We start from the raw sequence: 13,843 nt of genomic DNA, 5'->3' as shown, positions 1-13,843 counted from the left end.
TGTCACGACAGCTACAATTTGGGGCCAATAGAAGAAATGTTATGTTGTTTCCAATAACCTTTGAGAGTGAGGATGGAGTTGGAGTTGTTTTGGTGTGGGAATCTTCTTTCAGCATTTTACTACCCATCGCCCCGGGGGGGGGGGGGGGGGTGTAAAACAATTCCATGTGTATTTTCAGACAAAACTTGGTGTTTTCTTCAGCTGAAAAAAATGGATTTCCGGATTCTTTTAAAAAGTCAGTAAGAACCCCCAAAGGGCCACCTAATTCCCATCCTTGCCTTAGAATAAGGAGGACGGGAACTGATTGTTGAATGGAAAGATGGAGTCCCCCCCCCCCCCCCAAAAAAAAAGCTGGGAAAAGTCTTACTTATGTTAGATATCCAGTTATTATCCCTTCTATTCCTAACACCAGAGTCATCTTAAAGAAATTTGAATAAGAGATATGCCAATGAAGTAGCATTTATCTGACCTTTTAAAACATAGTCAAATAATATAAAATGATATCCAGATTTTTCTCCATTTGCAGGGAAAGGGAAGAATAATGCTGAGTTGGATATATAGTATTTTTTAGATTGATTCACACCCTTTGAGGCTTAAAGATACTTTATTTTTCTAATCTGCAGATATGTCTGTCTTCAATCAGCAAATGCATTAAAAAGCAATGTCATTTTAAACACATTCAGAAAATTACAGGGGTTCATTTGTGCCAAGTAATGTACCCAAAATCGGAATAAAAACTGAAAAATTGTTTGCATGAAACCAAACGATATCTTGTAGAATTGGGGGAATCAAAAGATATATGTATGTGTGTGTGTTTAGGAACTTGGGTCCTTGATGTGCATGCAGCACTGGGAGTTACATTTCTGTGACAGGAACAATCTGTTTTCCTTTTTAAAGATAAGAGTGCTTTTGATGGAACTTGAAGAAGCCCGAGGCAATCATGTCATCCGCGATGAAGAAGTGAGCTCTGCTGATATCAGTAGTTCTTCTGAAGTAATAACCCAACACCTGGTCTCCTACAGAAACATTGAGGAACTTCAGCAGCAAAACCAGCGCCTCCTTGTAGCTCTTCGAGAGCTGGGTGAGGCTAAAGAGAAAGAAGAGCAGGAAACTGCTTCATCTAAGTATGTTCCCCTTTGTTAAGTTGTTTAGAAATTCAGAAACACAGTTCTACAAACTTTGATGTTGTTATGTGAAAATGATATTTACAGAAATATCCAGCTTCCGCAGGTTAGAAACTTGATGGTGGGGGGAGGGGGGGTAGTGGTGGTGTTGGTGATGATGACCTCACATTTTCCTGAAAATTGGGACTCATGACAGGTTACAATTTGAAATGCACCGCATTGCAGAAAACATACAAAAGTCCATATTAAAATACAACTAACTATTCATAACATTAAAACAGATTATAATATATATTTAAATTGGATAAAAACAAATGTAAGGATGTTTAGATGGAGTCTGTTCTCATCTCCCAAAGAAGGGAGTTTCAAAGGGCAGCCACCAAAAGTTTTGAGTTCTACTGGCCATGCCTGTGAAGGTGATAGGACTAAGAAATTTGAGGATTTGAGGATCTCATGCAGGCTCATATGTGGAGAGGTGGTTTGTTACACTACCTGGGATTAAACCATATAGGACTGTATAATGTTATAGTTGGGGTCAACATGAGGAACTGTATTAAAGGGTCGCAGTATTAGGAAGGTTGAGAACCACTGGTATAGGTACTCACGATTTTAGTAAAAAAAATGTGTCAAATCATGTCTGACTTTGTCCCTATCCGAATTTCTTTTAGGTACTTCTCAACATTACCAGCTACTAATTGGAAATTAATTCTTCCTACCCCTAATTCAGCAGATACTTGTGATATGAATTATTATCCCTTTTTGACTCACCACCATACATTACAGCAGACATGCTCTTCTAGCCCTTATTCTTTAATAGCTTGTCAGTTTGGGCTCTTGAATTTTCCAACCAATTGTAATTGCTCAAAAATTTTGCTTCAAGTTAAATTTGAAGGATTTAAGGGGATGTTGCTGAGATAGATAACATGAAGAAACTATTCAAGAGATGCTTAAAGACTATTTGATACGCAATGAACATAGTACTCTTGAGGACATTTCTAAAAATATAAGAGGGGACCTTGTTCATACTTGCTGTCAGAATTCAGATTTGCTTTTGATTAGACTTTGTAAGCTTTTTTTTAAAATGTATTTTTGGCTGCCTAACATGATTTTATTAAATTTTATTTAAAATCCTTATCATTGTGCCAGGATATCAGAGCTGCAAAGTCAACTTGGAGAAGCTATTAGTGAATTAGAAAAGCTGCGGGAGTCACGCCACCACCAGATGCAGCTTGTGGATTCCATAGTTCGTCAGCGCGACATGTATCGCATCTTGTTAGCACAGACCACTGGAGTTACCATTCCATTGCAAGGTACTGTCATAACTAATGCAAGTACAGAATCACCTTGTGAAATGGTGTTTTAATGGTAATACGGTAACTTGAACAGACACTTATGCATTCCAAAGAATCCTCAGATTTGAACTTCACATCCTCTCTTTGGACTAGGAAAATACTGGGCTTGTGGGAACAATGGTCTAACTTGTGATAAGATTGCTTCCCATATAGTTTTCCCCTTGAGGGCAAAGGAACACAAGGCCAAAACTGTATAGACCATAGGTGTGAAACGCAAAGCCTGTGTCCAAATGCAATCTGCCACATCATTTTATGTGGCCCAAGAGGCTTTCAATGACAAGGCAACATGGTTACATTTGTACGGTCATACAATTATAAGCAGACCCCTTGAAGGCAACCATAAGGCTGATGTGGCCCTCGGTAAAAATGCATTGGACACACCTGGACTAAGGTTTTCACTGGACCATCCTTATCGAAATTTATTGACCTTTTGTAGGATACCCTTTCTGTATCGCATATACTTATTTTCTGGTTCTTAAACCAAAATAAAAGTGCAGCTATACACAAATAAGAAAACTGTACCAATGGGTTTGAAATTTGTCCAGTTGACAAAATATCCTTATTGTACAAAGGACTTTGATTGTGCAAAGTGAAAGACAAAAATACTCTGAAGTTGTGAGGATAAAATGAAGTAGGTTGTAGAGATAATACAACCTAAAATCAGTCAAGGAAGAAAAGTAAAAAAGTGAAATCAATAACAAATGCTTTGTTTTCTTCTCTCTATTTCAAAACCTTTCTGTTTTGTATAGCTTCAATTACCTTACCAGAGGAGATGTCTCTACCATCAACCCCTAAGCGTCTACCAGGTACACCTCAGTCCATGTCAACACCTGTTCCTGTACAAGTGAGTGAATCAACAGAAGCTGCTGAAGCAAAAGCTGCCCTTAAGCAGGTAGTTATTGGTCTTTCTACAGATGGTAGTTTTGTCACATTTACTGAAATAACTCTGCTTTCTAATTAGCTTTATATTTTATGTTAATGTCAAAATTCTATTACAGTTACAGGAGCTATTTGAAAGCTACAAGAAAGAAAAAGCAGAAAATGACAAGTTGCTTAATGAACAAAATGAGAAACTTCAGGAACAGGTTACGGATTTGAGGTCTCAGAATACAAAAATTTCCACTCAACTTGAATTTGCTTCCAAACGGTAAGGCAGTGTTTGTGATCAATGATAAAGCTATGTGTGAGACTGAGGGATACTCCTAATGACAAACTGCAGTGTGTACTTAAAAAAATCTACATTTAAAAATATCTTGTACTTGAAATCACTTCAAGTAATATTAGAATGGATGTCTTCACTATCTGATAGATCAATGGTTCTCAAACTGTTATGTGGAACCCTCAGAAGCATTACAGGGCTTCCACAAAAAATCTTTAAAAATACAGTAAAATTTAAAATTTAAAAAGTTTATTATATTATTTTTAAAATGTATTTATTTTGTGTCAAAAGCATTGCATAAATAAATATAAAACTGATAAAATAGAGGGAGCACAAGCGGCTAAATAATTTTAGACCAAGAACGGGCAGCAGCGACTGCATTGTCTGTAGCTTTAAACAATTCTTCCTCTGTACATGAGGCAGGGCATTGTGGGCAAGCATACAGATGTGGAGTTGTTTGTTCTGCTCCACAGTCGCAAAAGGTGGAGGATTTTCTAGGTAGTGCGATTTTCCCACCCAAAAAGCATTGCTTTACATTTTTAAACATTCAAAAATATGTTTTAAAAATTTTAAATTGGAGGTGTGTTTTCTCCTCCACAAATGGATGAATTACAAAGGTCTTTATCAAGACCATTGCTAACGATTATATCTATTAATATAGATGGTTTGTCACTTGCTAAAGAAGAGCTACTGGCCAAAATGTCTGAGGACATTTTGTGTGACATCTTATGTATACAGGATTTTAAAATAAAACCACATGAGGCTATTTAATTTTCTCTAATGAGAAGGAAGGCTCGCAAGTTATCACCAAACACCTTCTCAGTATACGCTGACAACAAAACCAAATTTATAAGTAAGTTGGATGCCACCCCCCATTTACATGTTCAACTGCTGCACATAAAGCCACATTTCAAAACTGCTTTTAAGTACAAAAATGAAACTATTTTATTCATCATACTAGGTGTGAATCCAATATTTTCTTGCATCACGGTAACGGTTTGTTGTTATATTTAAAATGTATTTTCTTCATTCAAACCTATAACATTATGCAAAACACTCAGGCAATAGGAAAAGATGAAAGAAGAAAGAACTTTGTGGATTCACAAAATCAGGGATAGAGTTAGCATTCCACAGGATAAACATGTCTTCTGAAGGATTCCATGACCTAGAAGATTTGGCAACCTCTGTGATAGATCATTTCATATTCAGACTGATATCTTGTTTTAAAATTTCCCAAGAGACAGAAATGAGAGATGCTGATAGGAGTCAGAGGAGAAATGCCTAATCTAATGTAGTTAAGAGATATGTATCCTCCCTTCTCGTTTACAAAATGGAGGGGGAAAGTTCAAAATAGTCCAGGGCTGAGCCTGTTTAGTAAACATGAAAAATTTAATTTTTTTTGGGGGGGGGGGGGGGGTCAAGGCCTACTTTTTATATACAATCCAGAAATGGCAATCACATTTTGCAGTTTCTATAGTTTAAGTGCTTATCAGTAAGCTTAACAATTAAAAAACTGACAAATTTTATCTTTGTTATTCTTTGTGAAGTTATTCAATGCTGCAGGATAATGTGGAGAGGTATCGGCGAGAGATAACATCACTGCAGGAGAGAATTCAGAAGCTTTCGGCAACTACTCAGAAGCAAGAACAGATAATCAATACCTTGACACAGGAACTGAGAGGAGCCAATGAAAAACTAACGGTGGCAGAGGTATCTGCAGTGCTTTCTTTTTGTTTCTTAAGAGTTTGTTTCTTAATTATGCAGTACTTCAGCAGCATATCTGTAACAGTTCTTAATGGCAACTTGAAGTCCATGAATAGACTGAGAAGCGGAGTGGGCAGATCAAAAGACAACCTGGCAAGATGGCACTACCTGGAGGAATCTTCCACCTTGTGTGACTGTGGAGCTGAACAAACAATTCCTCATATGTATGCTTGCCCACAATGCCCTGCCTGCCTCATGCACGGAGGAGGAGTTGTTTAAAGCTACTGACAATGCGATTGCTGTTGCCCGCTTTTGGTCCAAAACTATTTAGCTGTTTGTGATTCCTTTATTTTATCACTTTTAAACTTATTTATTATGCAATGCTTTTGACACGAAATAAAATAAAATGGGAACGGATATATGTAAAGCATTTTGAATGACAGACCTAGATCTCACCTTATATTTTTTTTCAATGTTGAATATAAGTAAAACAGATCCAAATATAATCTCCTTTCAAAGGTGAGAGCAGAGAATTTGAAAAAAGAAAAGGATATATTGAAGATGGCAGAGGTTCGTCTAACTCAGCAAAAAGAATCTTTAATAGCAGAACAAAGGGGCCAGAATCTGCTTCTTACAAATCTACAGTCTATTCAGGTATGATTAACTATTTACCCTTTTCGCCCCTAGACACTCTGTTTTTCTGGTTACAACTGTGGATGTGCATAGAAGAAAGCCTGTTCGGACATTGAAAGTAGTTTTTCTTCATAGCTATATTTATTTAAGTTTCCTTGTCATAAGTAAGCCTGTTTCAGGAGCTTGGCAGAAAATATTTGTCAGTTTGAGCATCATTTGGCAGAGAGGTCCCTGTCAACATGTCTTGTTCTTTCTAGGTAATCCTGGAAAGGGCTGAGACAGAAACTCAGCAACGTCTCAATAACCAAATTGAGAAGTTAGAGCGTGAAATAGCCCAACTGAAGAAAAAGCTAGAAAATGAAGCAGAACAAAGGCATGCATTAACCAAGAATCAAGATGTAAGTATTAGAAATAAAGGAGTAGATTGTTCCATGTAACTGTTTCAGCTTGTGCTGTTGATTATTGAACAGAAAGGTATCTGAATTCATGGTTAGTTCAAACCTGAAGAGTTTTTAAAATAGTTCATATCTTATTTCTACAAATCTAAGGGATTCCTATATATAAACTTTTTCTTCAACACTTTGAAGAAGCTGTTTTATGAGTGCACAGAAAAGTGAAACTAAATTCAAAATTTTTTTTTCTGCTGACAAAAATATAATATCTACTTGTTAATGTCACATTCTAAAGAGATTTGCAAAATGGTGTGCAAAACTGTTTCCTATCCCCATCGTGATACTTTGGATCAAACACACAAAGTAAAAAAGAGGAAATAATTTTATATCAGTATTAATTGGACATATTAAAATACTCACCTTTTTACAATACAAGATAATTTAAAAGAAAATTAATCTTAGTCTGGCACAGAGGAATATGGAAGTAGAGTATGGTTGAGAGAAGTTGCTTTCAGGTTTAGAATGGATAAGAAAAGTAGAAAAACTGTATGTTAAGGCTTTAGAAATTGCCTGTTTTTATTGATGTTGTTTAATATATTTTATTGTTTTTTATGTTATTGCTTTATACGATTGAGTGTTTTATACTATTTATTTGTATTGCTTAATTTATTGTATTATATGGCACTGAATATTTAACTTTTTATACTGTAAGCTACCCTGAGTCCCCACTGGGAGATGGGGGCAAGATATAAATAAAGTTTGTTGTAGTTCATGTGACTATTCCAGCTTCTTTTGGTTCCAGTTTTATTTTTGTCTCTCTTGCAGTGAAGTAAAGTGTATGTGTTCTCTTTCAGATTCATTTATTGGATGCTAAAAGACAACTTGATACTGAAATGAATCTTCATGCTAGTACAAAGGAACTGTTGAAGAATGCTCAAAAGGATATTGCAACCTTGAAGCAGCAGCTTCATAATATGGAGGCTCAGTTAGCCTCCCAGTCATTACAGCAACTTCCTGGTCAAGGTAAAAATAAAGAATGTTTGATATTTTGAACAGTTTTAATCTTTAAACTTAACTTGGATGGAACTCAGTGATAGTGCAACTAAGAGAATGGCAGCATTTTAATTAAACAGTGTTATACATTTTCTGAATTCATTAATTTCAAACCAATATATTCAAGACAATAGGACTTATGCCATTTTTTAGTTGATTCTGATTTAATGATTTTTTTACATCAGATCAGTAATACGATAGCCCAGCAGTTCTCAACCTCAGCAGTTCTCAACAGTTTTAGAGGGGTCACACCACCACTTCCTTCGGCTCTGCTTCAGCTCCACCTCTTCCTCGCACTTGGAGCATGCCATCTTCTCCTGGCTTCCTCTGTGGAGGAAAAGAGAGGAAGGAGTTGCCCGATATGGGGACAAGGTGGAGGCGGTGGGAAGCAGGTGGAAGCACTCCGACAGGTGGTGCAAAGAGGCAGCACACCATCCGCCTCCTGTTCCTCCTCCAGTATTTTCTGTTGGTCATTGGAGGCTCTATGTGCTAAGTTTGGTTCAGATTTGTCATTCGTGGGGGTCTCAGTGGTCTGTGGAAGTCAGAGCTGAATCGGTTGAAAGTACTTCAAATCCCATCATCCATTGTCCATACCCAAACATATTGTTTCTGTGATTCATCACTATGCTTTAATTATACTCAATTTGTAACAATGAAAATACATCCTACATATCAGTTATTTACATTACAATTCGTAACAGTTCTGAAGTAGCAACGAAAATTATTTTATGGTTGGGGGTCACCACAACATGAGGAACTGTATTAAGGGGTTGCGGCATTAAAAAGGTTGAGAACCACTGCGATAGCCCATGATGAGGCATGGCCTCCAGAGCTTTCTTGCAGCCCACCCCCTACCACTTGAAGCTGCAGATAATAACTTAAAATAATTCCAAACACACCTCAAATTTCAAACGACAATAAAATCAGCCAAAAATGGCTAATAATTGGCACATTTTGGGATGTTTTTATTAGGTTTTCAGCTGGCTTTTATTTAGCTTCAGGGAAGTTGCGGGGCAAAAACTAGGTCTCTCACCCTCTGCAGTTGGCCCTGATTTGCACTGAAAACATGTAGATGTATGTATTCTAAAAAAGTTAGAAAAGCTTTGATGTGGCATGAGAAATGTTGGGGAAATTTGGAATGTTTTGTTGTACATGTGTGTATAATCAGATAATGTATCGAAAAGTCATAGTGTTCATGAAGATTGACCTGATGTAATTATTTTAACTTTAATGTATTGATTTCAATGTTTAGGACAGGCTAATACAAACGAAGATAGGGATGATCTTGTAAGTCGCTTGAGACAATCTGAAGAGCAAGTCAATGATTTAAAGGAAAGGCTAAAGACGGCAACAAGTAATGTGGAGCAATACCGAACGATGGTTCTGAGTCTTGAAGATTCTCTTAACAAAGAGAAACAGGTAATGTTTCTTTCACTAATACTATCCGATAAATACAACTGTAGAAGTATAGGTTAGATCCAGATTTAGTCATGCTTGTAGCAAACCCACTGAAATTAGTGTCACAAGTTTGTCTTGGATAAAGTGATTTTGATTTCTGTATGTCAGATCCATTCCAATGAACATATGCAAGTAGAATTATTGTGACATGTGGCAGAAGAACCTGGAATTCAGCTCAGTAGTATTCAGGGCAACTTCTGGTTTTCCAAGAATGTTTTACGTCTAGTGCCTTATCTGTATCCTTTGGAAGGATAAAGGCATGAGTGAAATGGTAACATCTAGTTAGCTTCAACTGGTTCAGAAGGTCACAACCATCCTACAGGGTATAATTATATTATGCAGCACTATATATCACAGCAGCCTGATACTTTCATTAAAATAGGCTTTAGGCTAAATTTAGCCTTTTGCCTTTAAAATGTAGCTGGATTGGTTCAATAAATTTTCTTCTAAAAGTTAAGATCATATTAATTTCTGAGAATTTCTGCTAAAATCTAAATCCATAATAAAAACGAAAACCCGTATGTGGCACTGATGTCTGCTCACACAGACAGCCTCTGGCCTCCATAAACAGGCTATAGTTCCCAGGGTCAATCTAGCAAGTCACTCTTTTCCACGGACATTGCGGTTACAGCGAGTGCCATGATCATGCAGGCCAGCCCCTGCCAATGTCCTTCCCAAACACTACAGCCCACCACCCAAGGAATGCTTTCGTTTGGGGACCATTTCATCCTAGATTTTGCTTTTTCTTCCATCACAGGCAGGCATCCTAGGGTTCTCTATTGCTGTGGAATTTGCATGACCCCGCCCACTGCCCTTTCCTTTCCAATCTCTCTGCATAACAAACAGAGCAGAACCGAGCTCCAACTAAACTTACTGGAGGAGTTTAGGGATTGACTCCACATGGTGGAAGTTGTAGTTCACCCTGCATCAAGTCAGAGCACTGTCACTCCTACTGGGGAATATAGAGGAGTTGTAGTTCACCTACACGCAGAATCCTATTAACCCAAATAATGATGGCTCTCGGCCAAACTTGCCATGCAGACCCGATATGCCCAGATTTGACTACTGGTGGGTTTTGAGGGGAACTGTACTGGAAGTTGAGGAGTAGTAGGTACTGGGATTTATGGTTCACCTGCAATGAATGAGCATCACACTTGGCACACAGAGCCCCCATAACCAATACAACATATTGGACAAGTTTGGGAAAAAGGAAATTATAGTTCACCTGCAGCCAGATAAACATGACCTACTGAACATACTACAGGTATTTGTGGGAAGGCCTTGATTTTGGGAGTTGTAGTTCACCTCCATCCAAAGACCACTGAATCCAGCCAATGACGAATCTAGATCAAACTTGGCACACAGACTGAATATTGCCTGCTGTGGATACTGATAGATATTTCAGGGCAATTGCCCCGGGAATCTGGAAGTTGCAGTAGTTCACCCCCATCCAGAGAGTACTGCAGCACACCTGGTACACACGCCCAAAATGGCCAACTTATAATACTGGCAGGGTTTGGAGAGGATTCAGCCATGATTCTGGGAATTGTAGTTCACCCACTCCAAACAGAAAACATAACATTAAAAGACAAATAATACCATTCTCAAATGACCCGGGCATCGCCGGGTCCCCAAGCTAGTGTTTGTATATTTGTTCAGTGTTAAATTATATATTATATTGCTTTTACTGTTCGACACTTTGGGTCTCATTTTTAGAGAGATAAAGCAGGATAATGATGATGATGTATCTAGGGCTTGAATTCTGCACGTTTCTCTGTTCAGCTGATTTTTAAAGTAGATTTATTATGTTGGCATTGGAGTGGTTCACTGAAGCAATGGAATCTACTAAATTATATTGCTTTTAAAATTTATTTTATCTCCCATCTTTTTCTCAGCATGGGATTCAAGGTAGCATCCACCTTTTAAAAATGCAACACAGTTAAAAAGCTTTCAGTGCAAAAGTTAACCACCATTAAATTAATTTTCTGCTTTAAAAATGAACTAGTTAACATTGCAGGTTAAGTGTTGTTGTATGTTTTCCGGGCTGTATGGCCATGTTCCTGAAGTTTCGCCCACATCTGTGGCAGGCATCCTCAGAGGTTGTGAGGTAAGCCCGGAAAACATACAACAACCCTGTGATCCCGGCCATGAAAGCCTTCGACAACACATTGCAAGTTAAAATAATTTTTTACAAACACATATATAAATCATAACAACCCATTTAAAGCTTGGTCTGTCACATCATATTCAAAGCCAAAAGCTTCATTTACTTGTCAGTGGAAGAACAGCACTGGAATTCCTGTGGAAGTGTGTTCCATGGCCATGGAGAATGGTCTGCCATAATGTCTTCACCAGGTGTGATGGATCTTAGAGCTTGGGCCGGCTCATTTAGGAACATTCAGTTTTTTAGATCATCTGAGGTCATTGCTAGCACTTTGAAATTCTGCTTGGAAGTGAATTGGAAGTTAGTGGAGCTATTTCAACAAAGGAACCACATGATCTATATAACCTGTCCCCATCAACAGCCTGGATGAAATGCTTGAGGTCTGCTATAATTTCTGAACAGTTTCCAAAGGTAGCCCAATTGATTCCATGAGTGGAATCTACTCCTGTGTCAAATTAAAATTCAATTAGGTGATGCAGTGTTCATCCGCACCATCCTTACTGTTAATGTTCAGCATTGTCCCTGTAAGCATGTTACAGCAAATAAAATTAGTATTTATGTCATAGGCATTTATGTCTTTGAACTATAAACCATGTTATAGGCACAGGCATATTTGCCCCTGAAACTAACAACTGGCCCTTGGTCTGTTAAACTCATGGTATTATTCAGTTTGTATCCTTTCTCCTGCCAAGGGCAGCCTATGTCTCTTGCATTCAGAACTGTTTATCCGTACTGTTCAGGTAACAGAGGAAGTTCGGACAGCTGTAGAAGCTCGCTTGAAGGAATCCACCGAGTATCAGTCCCAGTTAGAAAAAAAATTGATGGAAGTAGAAAAGGAAAAACAGGAACTTCAGGATGAAAAGCAAAAAGCAATTGAAAACAAGGAACAACAGGTATGTCAGTATAAGTTTTCTATGTCATATGCTTTTATCTCATTATTGTAGCCAAGGAAAGCTCTGTAGTTTTTATGGGTTAGGACAGGCAACAGTTGTATTATTCAGCTGTAGTTCTAACTAAAAATTATTGAATGAACTATTCATTGTTTTTCTATTCAGCTTTCTGAGCTAAAGAAAAATCTTGCCAGTATGAAGTCTGAACTCCAGGAAGCTCTTCAGAGGGCAAGCACAGCTCTTAGTAATGAACAGCACGCTAAACGGGACTGCCAAGAGCAAGTAAGCATCTTAATACATTAGATATCATAATGGTTGTATTAATTTTGCTATATGTTGAGTTTATTTGATATGACAGCTGTTGTTGGAGGGCTGCATGTTTTTAATGGCCAAGTTCTATGTCATCTGCATATAGGAGTGTCCAGAGATGCATTGTCTGCAAATTTGCTGTGGCAGTGTCCATGCAGAGTATGAATAGTAATGGTGAAAGTGCTGATCCCTGATGCATACCAACAGTGATGTTGTAGGATGATGAAATCCCTGCAGGGCAGTGGACCATACTTGTTGTATTATTGTATAGTTGCTTATGTAACAACAACAAGTTGCCGTTTATCTGTTTAAATAATTTAAAAGGGGAGAAGAGTATATTGATCAGATTGGTATACAGTGTAAAGGGGACGAGGACATCTGAGGTATAAACCTAAGATTAAGGTACATTTGGTTATAGATTGGCCATCCCCACTTTTTATCTGTACTTGCATATTTATAATTTTACTTGGACCTGATATATACTGTATTGTGTGTTTATATTGTCTGTTTTGATAAGGCCAATTGGCTGATCAATACAATCGTTCAGGTATTCAGGTATAGTAGCTTATAGTCTTCTGGTATTCTATGTGTCATAATTACAATAGCCCTTCTATATTTCTAAATGTACTGCTGTTCCACAAGATTATTAGCCACCTTTTCCAGGTAATATCCCTCTGGAAGAGATTTGCAAGCCTGCAAGTTGGGCTACTCCTATGGTACAAAGTCTTATAGCAGTGGTTCTCAACCTGGGGTCCCCAGATGTTTTTGACTTTAAATTCCCAGAAATTCTAACAGCTGGTAAACTGGCTGGGATTTCTAGGTTAAAAACATCTGGGGATCCCAGGTTGAGAACCACTGTCTTACTTTTACAGTGACCTCCTTTGGCAGACAAGGGCTCCAACAGCTTCTCTCAGACTTCTTTAATTTGCTTGCCATCATCTCTCCCAGGGCCCATCTCAGCTAGGATACTTCTCTTTCTTGGATGGCTCCTTTTCTGCTTGGCTGAGAATAATACTTTGAGAACTTATTGTGAAAGCCCATTCTAGCCAAGACGATGGAACCATCCAGTCCCACCCATAGGTGTGAAGACTACTTTCCTTTTTGGGGATTTTTCAGCCTCTTTCCTTTTCTGAGCTTGGGAACAAAGGAAGAACTAATGATCCCATGCCTTGCCTGGGTGACAACTACATTAACCTTTTCTTGGATGACCTCTTTTAAGATATAGCGAGCCTTCATGGGAAATCCCCAATGGGCCATTTTATTAATATTTTTTCCAATGAGAGAATATCAAACCCTACTTTCTCCTGCTTCAAAAGGCACTCATATCTACATTTAAAAGAACTAGCAAGACTAATAAGAATACTGAGATCTCATACCCTTCCCCGAACCCAAGTAATACTGTAGCTAATTCTCTCCTGTTAATTGTAATGGTACAATTTGTAGGCATTGTGCATACTTTACAGTGGTGGCAGTGGCATGGAGAAGGCTGATTTCCAAGCAGCCTCCTCCACCTGCCGTGTCCTCCCACCATTTTACTCCTGCTTCATCTGCTTACCCTAGCATTATTAAACTTGCTAGCAGGATCTTAATCTATTCTGTATTATC

At 38.1% G+C, this 13,843-nt stretch overlaps 1 protein-coding gene across 2 annotated transcripts in view; it reads left to right on the top strand.

Annotated features, from left to right (window-relative positions):
• Positions 1 to 13,843, top strand: part of tpr (translocated promoter region, nuclear basket protein) — a 71,029-nt gene that overhangs the window by 18,627 nt on the left and 38,559 nt on the right. For both annotated transcript variants that reach the window (XM_062980744.1, XM_062980743.1), the window contains exons 14-24: positions 898 to 1,124; positions 2,271 to 2,434; positions 3,226 to 3,368; positions 3,475 to 3,623; positions 5,183 to 5,345; positions 5,859 to 5,993; positions 6,230 to 6,370; positions 7,219 to 7,387; positions 8,670 to 8,836; positions 11,780 to 11,932; positions 12,095 to 12,211. In XM_062980744.1, coding sequence (XP_062836814.1) covers positions 898 to 1,124; positions 2,271 to 2,434; positions 3,226 to 3,368; positions 3,475 to 3,623; positions 5,183 to 5,345; positions 5,859 to 5,993; positions 6,230 to 6,370; positions 7,219 to 7,387; positions 8,670 to 8,836; positions 11,780 to 11,932; positions 12,095 to 12,211 — 1,728 coding nt within the window. The remainder of the gene's footprint in view (positions 1 to 897; positions 1,125 to 2,270; positions 2,435 to 3,225; positions 3,369 to 3,474; positions 3,624 to 5,182; positions 5,346 to 5,858; positions 5,994 to 6,229; positions 6,371 to 7,218; positions 7,388 to 8,669; positions 8,837 to 11,779; positions 11,933 to 12,094; positions 12,212 to 13,843) is intronic.

The sequence above is a fragment of the Anolis carolinensis genome, chromosome 4 (assembly GCF_035594765.1).
Source record: "Anolis carolinensis isolate JA03-04 chromosome 4, rAnoCar3.1.pri, whole genome shotgun sequence".
In the NCBI taxonomy this organism is placed as follows: domain Eukaryota; kingdom Metazoa; phylum Chordata; class Lepidosauria; order Squamata; family Dactyloidae; genus Anolis; species Anolis carolinensis.
This window is presented reverse-complemented; position numbering and strand designations above follow the sequence as displayed.